Consider the following 13,308-nt stretch of genomic DNA (forward strand, 5'->3'; position numbering starts at 1 on the left):
ACCCTGCACGTCCCGGGCACTTGGAGTGACAGGCAAAGGCAGCAGTCGCACTAGGGTGCCTGGCCTGGCCTGGCTGGCACGGAAGGCTTCTCGAAAGATTTCTCAGGACCAGGAGGCCTGCCCCCAGCCCTCACTACCTTTGATGATCTCATATGAAGAAAATACACAAAAGGGAAAAGAGGTATAGCTTTTCTCTCCCTGGATCCTGAGTCCTTGCAGTGGGCCTGGGGCTTGCTGAGGATGAAACTCTGTCCTACTCCCATCAGACTGTGAGTTCTCAGGGCAGGGATCAGGGTCTGCCTCTACTTCCTGGTCCCTCAGTGAGGTTCCATACAGAGCACGGATTGACCTACATGCTCCTTCAGGGAGACCCAGTCTACTTGATGCCACGGTGCTGAGGAACGCGACGGGCCCAGCGAGCGCTAGGCAGCGGGGGTGCAGAGACACACAAGGCAGGGCCCCATCCAAGGGCCGTCAGTCTATGAAAAGAACAGGTCCTGACTGCCCCGTTCTCCTAACATTAAGGCAAATATTCATCTGTCAACCTGTCCCTTGTCACTTCTGGGCCTGTCAGCCTCTGGTACCTCTTGAGTGAGCCTGCATTTGAGTCACCCCCATCCCCGCTCTCCTCCCACTGGGCCCTGGGCAAACCAGAGAACTTGGCAGGAGCACCAGAGTTACAGTCAGAGCCAGAACTCAGGGAACCAGTCCATCTCCGCAGCTCCACGCACTCAGGCCACACGCTGTCCCAGTTTTCTATTGCTGTGCAACGAACTCCCCCACACTTGGTGGCTCTGAGCGATAATTTATCGTGCTTCCTGGTGGCTCTGAGTGCGGAGGGGGCCCAGCGGGGCTCTTCTTGTGGTCGCTCATGGAGCTGTGGTCAGATGATGGCTGGGGCTGGAGCCAGAGGAAGCCTGCCTCGGAGGACAGCCAAGATGCCTTCTTCCCTCCCACGGCGGGCAGCGGACGCTGCTTTGGCTAAGACTGTGCATCGTGGCTTCTCCGTGGCACTCGGTCTTCTCCCAGCATGGTGGCTGAGTCCCCAGAGGGAGTGTCCCAAGGGACCGAGGCTGAAGCCACCCGGCTTCTTATCTCAGCCTTGGGAGTCACACTGTTTCTTCCATCACCTTCTACTGGTTACACTGGGCCAGCCTGGATTTGGTGTAGGAGGGGGACACGCTCAAGGGCATGAATGCTGGGAGGCCTAGGTCACGGGGGCCATCTTTGGAGACTGTCGCACGAGATCAACGGAGAGCAGTGAGCAGACAGGACAGCGGGACCCTTGGTGACGGGCTTGCTGGGGGCTGCCTTCACCATGGGGCATAAGGCAGGGCACTGAGGCTCCCTTCCCAGGGCAGCCCCAGAGACACTCAACTGGCTCCCCAGGTAAAAAGAAGCAAAATAGGAGTGGTTGTCCTGGTGACCTGATCTGCTGCTCCAGCTCTTTCAGCACCGTCCCTTTTACGGTTACACCCCCTCATTTACGGTAAATGCTCCCCAACGCCCACACCCAAAGTGCGCACCCTCAGGCAGCCCTGGTGGGGGCAGAGTCTGAGGGAGAAACGTCTCCGAGGCTTGGGTCTCAGGTCTCCTCCATCAATGGCTCAGACCCCACCTCTGCAGCTTCTCGCCACGGCTGCCATCAATACTGTTTCAAATGGCAGCTGGAGAAAGTCATCTGGGTGGAGGGGCAGAAGACGGAGCGGGAGTTCCGTTGGGATCTGTGCTCGTAAGAAGCCTCAGGGGCCACTTGTGACCAACTGCTCACACCAGGAAGATGAGGCCTCCATTTGCAAGCTTCACGGCTGGCAAAGCCACAAAGTAACCCCACACCAGGGTCCAAATGCCGAGACATGCCAACCCCCCAAAGCTAGATGGATTTGCTTTAAAATTCCAACCTCCAAATATGCTGCTTTGCTTGGCAAACCGGCCTTGGAGGAGAAGTTGTGGCTTCCCTGTAGCCCACTGAACCCTCTTCAATGACAGAACTTCTAGGCTGGGGGCTGTCCCTCCAGAGGGTGAATCGGAGGCTACTGTGAGGGTGACGTGTGGTCCCTGAGCCTCTGTGCAGCTGCTCGTTGGTGTGGGGTGCCTCCGCCCATCTGGGTCCAAAGCAACTCAGCGAGGAGGTCTGTTTCGAACTTTATGTTTAGAAGGAACTTCAAGAGGACAGCACAAAGGACACTGCACACCCCTTACCAGAGTCACCTGTTGTGAACATTTGGTGGCTCCTGCTTTATCATTTGCACGCTCTTTGTCTCTGTCTATAACCATGTATTTTCCCCTGAACCACCTGAGAGGAGGCTGCGTCCATTACGGTTTGCGTTTCCGAAACATAAAGACATTTTCTTACGTGAGCACAGTTCAGTTAGCAACCTCAGGACATTTAGCATCTATAAAATACTGTACTCCAGTTCACCCAATGATCCCTTTCATAGCAGTATGCCCACCTTGTAGAACAGGAAGCTGAGGCCCACGGACATCATACACGGTGCCTGTGGCTTCAGAACCAGTTTATGTCTGGTGGGTCTGGGTTTGAACCCAGGTCCGCCTGGTGTCACGGCCCAACCAAGGCGGGGGACCCCGTGCCACCCCCTCTTTAGGGGGGCGATGCTTGGCACTGGCTTTGGAGAAGGCGCTGGGGCTTCAGCGGGGACAGCTTCCCTGCAGCTACTCTGAGTGGCCGCTGTTGCCCAGCTGGCCCGCAGCCCCTGCTCAGGCAAGCTCCCTGCCGGGCACCTTTTGGAAGAGGCTGGCAGTCGGAGGAGGATGCCACAGTCTGGGAAGTGAAAAGGCTTTTGTTCTTCCTTGGTCTCTACACAAACGGCCCTGGTCAGCACGTGCCCCAGGGCCAGGAGGGAAGCCTAGCCTGGCCTCAGTCTGGGGAAACCCAAGCCCCGCAGCCGTGGCCTTGATTTACCACCAAGGACAAGGGAGACCTGTGTGGCCTGAAGAAGCCAGCGTTTGCAGCTTCACTTCTTGCCCCAAACAGGTCACGTTAGAACCATTTACTCCTCTAGGGAGAGAGGGGCCTACCTCAAAGGATAAAATAGGTCTCAAAGAGATCAACCTGGACCACGTGGCTGGCAGGAGGGGAGGGGACAGCTGTAGGTTGGGCCTCTCGGGGTGGGCGAGCGCTCGGGGTGGGGTGGGGGATGGCTTGTGGCTTCTGCTGTGGGCACCATCCCTCTGGGGAGCTTCCCAAAAGACACAGACACCTGACCACCGGCATCTCCTCTGACTCAAGCTGCACCCCCTCCCCAGCCAGGTCCCGGAGGGCTCCAGGACAGTACTGCCTCTCTGAAGCCCCAAGCTGACCATCTCCTGCAGCCCCCCGGCTCTGAGCGGAAGGGCGATGACACTCAGGTATAAAGATTCTGGGGTCCTGCCCCGAGCCAGCAGCTCCCCAGGCTCTCTAGTGAGGCAGGTGGGGTGAGCTGCACCCCAGAAACCACACACAGCCCCCCACTGTGGTGTCCCCCATCACAGCCCTTCTTCCTCCTGCCCGCTGCTCTCTCTCGCCCTCTCGGCCAGTCACAAGCCTTTCTGGAGACTCCAGGAGGGTGGACCCTTCACGGGGCTCTTGCCCTCAGGGATCCTGCAGAGCAAGACAAAGCCTAGACAAGCTCCTTGGGAGGGAACTGAGTCTACTGTCCCGCCCCGCGCATGGTGCCCAGAGCCGGCCTCAAGAGCACGGCGGCTACAGCATGTGCTAGAGAACGTGCAGCAGTGGCAAACGAAGATGAGGGCCCTTGTCCCACCATCACTCAGAGTTTCAGGACGGCAGCTGGGTGAACGCCTGGCCTGAGACACCATCACGCCGGGGGCAGCAACCACACCCTGGAAATCCTGGCAGCCGCCCTGGGAAGACCCAGCCCTTGACTCCAGCGGGAAAGGGCATCCAGGCGTCTGGCTATACCTGCGCCTCACTAGTGCCAGCTCTTGTGCCCTCTGCCAATGCAGAGAGGACCCCCAGACATCTCCATCAGACACTGTCCTTGTAGACAGGGAGCAGCGTGCGGCCAAGCATCAGAGGACCCACTTGTATGGGTAAGTTGTCTTGTTCCAATGCAAAGGGGTCCTCACAGATAGGGGACCCCCCACCAACGGAGTCTAAGGAAGAGGGGGTTACTGTGCAAACCGAAATGGAAATGCCAGCCTGGGAAGTGAAGGAGGCCAGCAGAAACGTCTACCTTCAAAGGACACACGCTTGCTATAAGTGGCCCAGACCCATTCGTGACAAGCACTGAGAGTCCCACCGGACATAGAATCTTGACTCCCCTCTCTGGGCAGCAGAATTACTCTGGAGAAGAAGGAATGTATTGTGTATTGAGCACTGCCCACATGCAAGGCGTAGTCACGACATCCTCGTGTGTGTGTGTGTCTCTGTGTATACATATATAATGTAGAATATATGTCACGACACATACATGCAACACATAAAGCACAGCGCCTGGCACACAGAAGTCCTCCAAGAATGCCCAGTGCTCTCGACACCCTCACTAATCGACTCCCCATTTCCTCTGTGAGTTGGCCTGACTCACCCCATGGTTAGAGCAGAAAAGGAAACTGAGGCTTCGAAGAAGGATTTGTCCAGGGTCACAAAGCCAGATAATGACAAAGCTAGGATTCAATCCTAGGTCCTCCAATTCAGAACCCCTGTCCCCACCTCTCGGCCTCTGGCCAGCCCTTCCCTACCTCCCTCTATCCACCCGTCAAGGCCCATTCGGAAGTTGTTCCTCCCACAAGGCCATCCCCGATCCTAGTTCCAGAATTAATTTCCCCACCACTTCCGGGACTAATTTCATCCAGTTTCCTCTGCTCAGTATTTTATTAAAATCAGCGATGGCAAAGTGAAAACAGTCATAAACCAATACCATTAGCACCTCCTACTCAGCAGGCAGGGCTGGGTGGGGACACAGATGAATTCAGGATGTCGCTCAGAGTCTGGGCAAGGAATGGGGAGGAGCTGGTCCCTAACCCTGTCCGGAGACACATGCCCAGTGTCCACCGCAGCCTCCAAGGGGGCCTTGTCCTGCAGCCTAGCCTAGAGGCTAAGGTCCCTGGTTTTGTCTCTGCTCCACTGCCAGCTCTGAGCTGGGACCAGCTGCCTGACTTCCCTGTGCCTCGATTTTCTCATCTGTATAACAGAGTAACAGCATTGCCCACCCCACAGGGCTGCAGTGAGCTAAGAAATTAAACTAGCTAATCCTGTAAGTGCTCGCGCTGGATAAAGTTAGGTGGGTCACACCTGACTGTCCTCCACATGGAGCCTAGGCGCGAGCCTTTCAAGGTGATAAAGCTAGTTCACGTCTGCGCTTAAAGCGTAAATCCCAAAGCCTGGGGAGCACAGCGGAAGGGAGAAAGTGGCCGCCACCCCGCAGGCTGGGAGATCTGGCATGCTGCCACTAACTTTCTCCCTGACCTCCCCAACCTGCTGGCCGGAGAGGCCCGCCTTCCTGCTTTCATCAGCAAGGTGTGCTGAGGGAGCTTCCTAGGCCGCACTATTTGGGGAAAAAGCTGATGGTGGCAGCAGCAGCTGTTTTTTTTTTTTTTTAATTTCTGGGAACCTGCAAGGGCATTTCAAAGTGAAAAGAAACCTCCGTCTCCAGCAGGTGCCCAAATTCTGCCACAAGCCGCGTGTTTATCCCAGTCTGTGGTGGGCGTTGCCAGAGACCCTGCCCAGGCCTAATTTCATTTCTCAATTCAAAAGAAAAGAAAAGAAAAGGGCAGCTTGGGCATCAGCTCACGCGTCCCCGGGAAGTCGGGCAGGGCAGGTGAGTGCAGTCAAAGGCTCCAGAGAAGGGGAGCAGAGCAGCCTCTTCCAGGCGTCTCCAGACCCCCTCCCGACCCTGTACCCCCTGGGAGGCAGGGGTAGCACACATGGAAAAGCCCAGAGGCCTTCGGCACTGAGATACTGGGAAGGATGCTCCGCTCTCCCCAGCCCCCCTGCAACGACCTCACCAGAGGACAGATGAAGGGCAAACGAGCCAGAGCTCAGGCAATGGGGAGGCCACCTCCCTGCAGGCCAAATTACTTCTGCCTAAAGAGCAACAGACATTTACCACCCAACCACCGCAGCCCTCCCTGCTGCCTTCCCCCACTTCCCTCAACACAGACATCCCGCTGCTCGCACAACAGAGCTGGTACAAACAGCTGATACACGAACAGCACGCGTGGAGGGGTGCGCACGCATGCGCGATGGGGGGTGGGCGGGGGAAGGACCGCTCCCTCTTCCACGTAAACACGAGATTCATTTATTCGGTGCCTCTCTGGCGTTTCCTTTTTTTTTTTTCCCTTCATCCTGCTTGTTTAATGTTACATTTGACGTTCTCATTTTATAGATGGCAACAGAGTCAGAATGGATGGCTAAAATTAGCTTACGAGTGAGAATGACGCTACAAATAGGATGGTGAACGCAGAAGCCTAGTTAATTCCACTCACATTACCTCCCCCCTCCATGCCCCCCACTTTTGGGCTGGTGCCCAACTGAGCTCTCAGGCCTCAGGCTGAGGAGGGGCAGCTGGAGGGAGGGGAAGCATGCTGGGTCACTGGGGCACCCTGCCGGGGTCAGCACCCACCCCAGCCTGGGGCCTCCGCGGACCACCTGACCCAGCACCACAGCCCCGAGTCCAAGAGGCCAACCCAGGACTCTGCTGATCTCTCGTCCTCCTGCCCCCTCCCACCCAGAAGCCCCCGTTCTGGGGGTTAATCCCCGAACTGTGCCCCAGCTGAAGGTGGCAGGCCTGAGCTCCCACCAGGAGCTTGCTTTGACCTTAGAAGTGGGGTTTTTGTAACCTCTCCAAAGGATGATTAAGCGGAAGTGTCCGAGTCAGCTTCTCTGGGACCTAGAAAATCACATCTGCGGGGGCCCTTCTGCTCTGCTCTGCAGGCTGTGTGCCTTCCCCTCTCCTGCGGGACCCCGCCCAGCGGCCAGAGCATCAGGAGTACCCACACTCACCCCCTTCCTGCCCTGGAGACTCACGTCCCAGACCTGCCCAGGTCTGCACACCTGCATTTTATGGACTTGAAATCTGTCCAGGACCGCCTTACCTTATGATTACATCTTTGTTCAGTACAATGATTCTAAGAATAATGATAGTGGTGATGATGATAATGAGAGTAAGAAGACTTATCACTTGATAGAGCGTGCTATGGTCTGGTAAAACCCTTCACAAGTCCGAGTTCCAGCAGTCTCTATGGTAGGTGACACATTACCTGTCGTATGGAGAGGAGGGCCGAAGCACAGAAGCCAAGTAACTTGCCCAAGGTCACAATGAGTAGCAATTAGTGGCTGCATTGTGGGGCATGCAGCAGTGAGGGGTTGGTGGCACCACTGTCGGGAAGGCCTCTTGGATTTACAGCACTCCATTCTGAACGTTCCTTCACTCCCCACCTGCTCAGTGCTTGGAGCCCTCTAGGAACGAAGGCGCTGCTACTTTCCGCAGGCTGCTACCCCAAACCCTGGCGTCTATTTGCTGTCCCCGCCCCACCCCACCCCCGTCCCCCCACCAACTAGTAAAATGCTGACTCGATAGTAGTGAGCCTCGGTGACCACCTGGCTGAGAGCCTTTCCTTGGGCCCATTGAGATAAGCAGACCGCCTCCTCTGACCTGTATCAGTTTAGGTCAGGAGTTGAAAACTACGGCCAGATCAAGGAGTCACTTACTTTTGTAAATAAGGTTTTATTTCAACATAGCCATGCCCATCATGTACACACCATGCGTGGCTGCTTTTTGCCCTCTGATGGCAGAGTCGAGCAGTTGTGACAAAGACGTAGAGCCTTTGAGGCTTAATATACTTACTATCTGGCCCTTTACAAAAAATTTGCTGGTGCCCGGCTTACGCCAAATGGAGGAAACTGGCAGTTACTAAGGAGGTTTTCAGGAAGGCCTATTCCTTCAAGGCTACCAGATTATACACCCGACAACAGAGCAGGCCAAGACCTCCCAGGGCCAGAAACTGAACCAGCACTTCCTAAAGCTGCCAAAGGCAGTGGCCATCATCCGTCCCACCTTTCGGAGGAGGAAACAGGTACAGACAGGTGGGGTACTTGCTGGGTCACGAGATAACCAGTGGTGGGTCTGGGATTCGGGCTTGGGCAAGTCCTGGGTGTTTCTAAATGACCCGGCAGGTCCCAACTTGGGGACAAGGACACGTGACATCACTCAAGGATCCAGCCCATCCAGTGTGAGCCTCACACACCTTCAGTCAACACTCCGAGACCCAAATCAGAGGGGAGGCCCCGACACGGAGAGCTTCCTTGGGAGGAGATCTGGTCTCTGAACACACAGGGAGTGTGCAGCGGTGCCGAGAGTCCCAGATTGGCCTGGGGACCCCGGGCCAGGCCAGCTCAGCTGGCTCCATGCTCTTCCGGCCTGAGGCCCCTCACTCCTGAGTTCTTTCCTTCTGACACTGGATGGGTGATTTGTGACCCAACCCCCCACGTTATCTCATTAGCAGTGATGCTCGCCAGTGCGTTCAGACTTCAATGTGCGTACAAATCACTGCGCATCTGTCAAAATACAGATTCTCATTCAGTACATCAGGGGTGGGGCCTGACAGTCTGCATTCCTAACAAGCCTGCCAACTGCTTAGCAATTTTCATAAATTGGATCACCTTAAAGGAACAAGGAAAAGGCCTTTTTAAAGGAATTCTATAGTAATCCTTATGTAAAGCAACTAAAAACTCATCCTTATATTGACCCGTCACATCAATCCAGATTTTTCAATGATGACGTTTGTCTAAGGTGGCAGCAGGGTAGAGTGGGAAGGACCCAGGGCTGGAGCCAGAATGACACAGGTTCAAATCCCTGCTCTGCCCTTAGAGCCATGGACTGTGGAAGTCCCTTCACAGTTCTGAGCGCTACTGTCCCCCTCTCTACAATGGGACAATGACTTCGTGCATGTAAGCTGCTGGCACAGTGCCTGGTGACCGCCGATGTCCTGCTGTGGATCACAAGTGCCCCTGCCTGGCCCCTTTCTAAATGTACCCCGAGATCTCACCCGGTGAGGCGGGCGTCGCCTCCGACTCCTTGGAGATGGGGGCTGAGCCAGGCCTCTGAGCGGCCTGGCAGGTCTCTGTCAATTCCCACCTGCCTCCCTGCAGTGCCAGGAGGCACTGGGAAGCTGTGCTGGTGACTAATCAGGCAAGTGTCCCCGCTGCTTCAATCAGGGCCCGCGGCGGGAGGGATGTGTCACCACTGCACCAGCGCCGGCTCGCTGAGTGTCCGGGGAGGAGCCCCCTCCGGACGGTCACCTGGCGGCCCTGCGTGCGCATCCGGGTGTTTACTGTAAAGGAGCCATGTCTGCGCTGTGCTCTGACTGTGCCAGGTCGGAGGACGGGGCTGAGTCTCATCGGTCAGGCCCTGAGCTCCGGTGGCAGCCTGCTGCCCCCGTGCCCCTTGCTCACCTGCCTCCGGGGGGTGGGGGAGATGCCTGTGGCCGACAGGGACCCCTTAGAAGCTCGGCCCTTCTTCCCAGCTGGGAATCTGGCCCCGAGCGAGCCTGTGTCCTTGGCCCTTCTCTTAGAAGAACTTGGAACCACCCAAGCCACAGCACGGCTGCCTGGGAGGGGTGGTCAGTGGCCTTAGAAGGCTGTAGCGTGGTGAGATGACCCTTCAGGTCTCTTTCAGCCTGGAGAATGGGGAACAGCCTACTGGGTACCAACGTGAGCTCTGGACCTTAGCTTTCTGGGCTTGAAATCTGCTGCTGCCACTCGCTGGCCATGTGGCTCTGAGCAAGCTGCTTAACTTCTATCTCTGCCTCACCTTGCTGATCAGTTAAATGGGGATGATAATTAGTACCTACATCAGACGTGGGTGATAGTCAAATGACGTACAAAAAGCAAACACTCAGCAAAGCACGGAGCGAGCTCTCAAAACTACTGGCTATTCGTAGGATCTCGTGTGGGAGCACCAGGTGGGGCTCTCTGCCCATCCCCCTGCCACCACCGCCACGGAGGCGGCCTCCTTAAGGCCAGGCCTCTACGCTGGCAGTGGGGGTGTGTCAGCTCCTGCGGTCCCGGCTTCCCCGCTCCTCTGCAGCCAGAAGCATTCGTGCCTGGCTGTCCTGGACGTCAGGGGAGGGCCCTCATTTTAACAGATGTCCAGGAGATTCACCAACCACATTAGATGGGCAATGGCTTTGGGAATGACAATGTGCCTCACTGTCACGTGGTCCCTCCCCCAATCCTTTATTCATCACACAATTATTTATACAGGACCTACTGAGTGCCAGGCACACGAGGACTGGGTCAAGAACCAGAAGAGCTGGATTCAGAGTCCTATCTCATCATCAGTGAGACCTCTCCTCTCTGTGAATATGAGAAAATGGTAGCTCTGAGGACTCTGTGGGAACGGAGTGTGTGGGGGTGGTCCCCGCAGCTCTCTGTTCCTGCCCAATTCACAGAGAGACTGGGGCTTCCGGGAGAGCTGTCTTTACAGTTTCGAACCACAGTCCAGTTTACACAACACTCCTACATGCATTCTCACAACCGCCCCTGTTTCTGCTTGGCAGTCTCTGAGTTCTCAGTCTTTCCGATCTCTCATTTGAATTCTGTCCATAGCACAGTTTAAATTCATTTCCTTTTCTTTGGGCCTCAGAAGTAGAAACTAGTATCACAGAATCCAAAGCAATTCAAGGTTCGGGCTTCCCTACCGATGCGCTTCACATTCCACCCTTCGGAGGAGGAGAGCTTGCCGGAGAAGTCCTTTCATGGATCGCGATGTGGACCATGGCAAGATCTAACGTATATCAAGCCTGACCCTGTGCTTTTGCTGTCTCCTCCAGGCCCCAGCCACCCCACGAGGTGGTCATCACAGGCCCTGTGACCAGCAGTGACCCACTGCTTCTCTCTCCCAGCACCTCTAAGTTCCCCTTTAGGGCCTGTACCTGGTGGGGGTGGGCTAGGCACCTGTAGTGACACCTCCATGGGCTTCTGTGTTCCCGACCACTGCACCCCCAACCCATTCCTCTTGCCTACTTCCATTTCGACTTCTTCTCTTGAAGAACAACTACCAGCCCCAGATTCGAAAGAAAACAGAAACCTCACACTTTGCACACAGTTACCTGCCACAGTCGGCCTCCACCTGAGTGGAAAAGAAGGTGACAAGTGTGCAAGATTGGGGACAATGGCTGCAAACCTCTCTGGCTTCAGGCCAGCCCACCGGTTACCTTTCTGGGGCTGGAACTCTTACCTTCTGATTGTCCCCCACGTCATCTGGGGAATTCGCCTCCCCACTTCCAAGCTCAAACAATCGTCTGTACAGTTCACCTGGCAGCCAATACTTCAAGGCCTGTGCTCCTTCACTATCTGGGTGGCCCTGGGGCATATCCCCTGGGCCTCTGTCTCCCCACGGGAACAGTGGGGAGAAGAAAGCCCTTTCTCACTTTGTGTCTCAGGCTAGTTGCCAAGCCAGTCAACGGTGAAGGGCCGCACATATGCATTTGTGGCAGCACAGCGAGGCCTCTTGCCAGTCTACACCGGGCTTTCCCGATGAACCATTACGTTAAGTCCTGCCAGGACAGGCGTGGAGGCTGCCAGCGCCCTGGGCTGCCCTCTCCACTCCCCGCTGCCCAGGCAGCCCTCAGTGGAGTCCGTCAATAGCTGGCCTGGCTAGGAGAGACAAGGTCTCCGGGCACTGGAAGCAGGTTTCCCTTTAAGCCTCCTGTCTCTCTAGACCTGGGTTATTCCTACACACTTATCTCCCCTGTACCATTTTAATGCCTGAGCTGACGTCTCCATACCACAGAACGCAAAGAAATAGTATTTTCGTTTCAGATGCAGATAATGGCTAGGAACAATACGAACAATATTATTATTGTAGTGCCCTGGGAAAAAATTAGCAAGTCAAATATTGAATCAGGCCTGTGGCACCACAGGCTAAGCAGATTGCTTTGATCTTATCCATGCTAAAAGCTCTATTATTTAATTTAAAGTCAGTGAACACATATCAGACCAATATACAACGTGTATCTGAATGCATGTTTCAGAAGCAAAGGAATGTTTTGACTAAAGGAAGAAAATATCAAAGTTACAGCTGCAAGTGAACACAAATTTGCCCTCCCTCTTCTCTTGGGGCTGGAGGTGCTGCTGGCCAACCAAAATGTTTTGGCTCTCAAGGACCTGCTTATGGCTCCAGAAACACCTGCTGAGCTCCCATTTTTTCTGCAACCAACAAGTAAGGGGTTTCTCACCCACCTACTAACTTTGAAGAAGGGAGTTTGAGACCTCAAGTCGGCATGCATGAGCTGCACATGGTATGGCGCCCTCTGGTGGCCATTCCTCTGGTGGCCATTCCTCTGGTGGCCATTCCTCTGGTAGGCCTGCTGCCCCCGCCCCACCCCAAACTTCAATGATCCAACCCCCTCCCTGTTGAGGGTGCCCTGCCCGGAAAAGGGACTTTAAAGGGCCAAAAGGAGGCCAAAGCGGCTAAGCATGAGGGTAAAACCATCTAGCTGATCGGAAGGGAAGAACGTTAATTACCCAGCAGGGCCCAAAGAGAGACTCTTATACATGAAGATAAAACTTCATATATAAGATAGACCCCCTCAAAAGCCAATCTAAACAGCAAATGCATACCCTAAGCCAGGGGTCAGCAAATTACAACCTGCAGGTCAAACTGCCCCCCGCTCCCCCTTTTGTAGAGCCCAAGAGTTAGGAATGATTTTTTACATTTTTAAATGGCAATCAATCAATAAAAATGTGACATGTGAAAATTACATGAGGTTTCAGTTTCAGTGTCCCTAAACAAAGCTTGATTGAAACAGCCCTGCTTATTCATGTATATATTGCGTGTGGAAGTTTTGTAGCTGGACAGTCAGTTGTATGGCCGGCAAAGCTGAAAATATATACTATTTGGCCCTTTGCAGAAAAAGCTTGTCAACTCCTGCCATTCACAGAGCTGAACTGTTAGTCTGGTCCCTACGCCCACCCTGCCCACCTTCTAGCAGGACCAAGCTGCAGCAGTCTGCAGGACAAAGGGTGTATATGGGGGAAGGGAGGCATCACATTTCAGCGCAACCCCTACCAACTTACCATTTTATTATTGATTTCATGGAAATGAATCTCACAGACTTTCTCCACAACGTCTTCATTCTCAAAAGTGACAAAGCCAAACCCTAAAGGAAAAAGGAGGGGGAAAAAGACAGAGAGGAGAGGTGAGTTCAGTTCCCTTTGGCCCGCACGGGATGTCCTGTGGTGGTGACAGGTTCCTGGGATGAGGGCAGATGGATCCCTGGGAAGGGCCTCCAGCTTGAGGAAACGATTTCTAATTTGTACAGAGCACCCTTCCAACAGTGAGG

The 13,308-nt window shown here is 54.8% G+C and overlaps 1 protein-coding gene across 9 annotated transcripts in view; it reads right to left on the minus strand.

Annotated features, from left to right (window-relative positions):
• Window positions 1-13,308, minus strand: part of MSI2 (musashi RNA binding protein 2) — a 389,547-nt gene that overhangs the window by 61,843 nt on the left and 314,396 nt on the right. For all 9 annotated transcript variants that reach the window (XR_007473301.1, XR_007473302.1, XM_049701558.1 and 6 more), the window contains exon 8: window positions 13,043-13,125. Coding sequence is in view for 7 of the 9 variants with exons in the window: in XM_049701558.1 (XP_049557515.1) it covers window positions 13,043-13,125 (83 nt within the window). In the remaining 2 variants the exon portion in view is untranslated. The remainder of the gene's footprint in view (window positions 1-13,042; window positions 13,126-13,308) is intronic.

This window comes from Orcinus orca, chromosome 19, assembly GCF_937001465.1.
Source record: "Orcinus orca chromosome 19, mOrcOrc1.1, whole genome shotgun sequence".
Lineage (NCBI taxonomy): Eukaryota > Metazoa > Chordata > Mammalia > Artiodactyla > Delphinidae > Orcinus > Orcinus orca.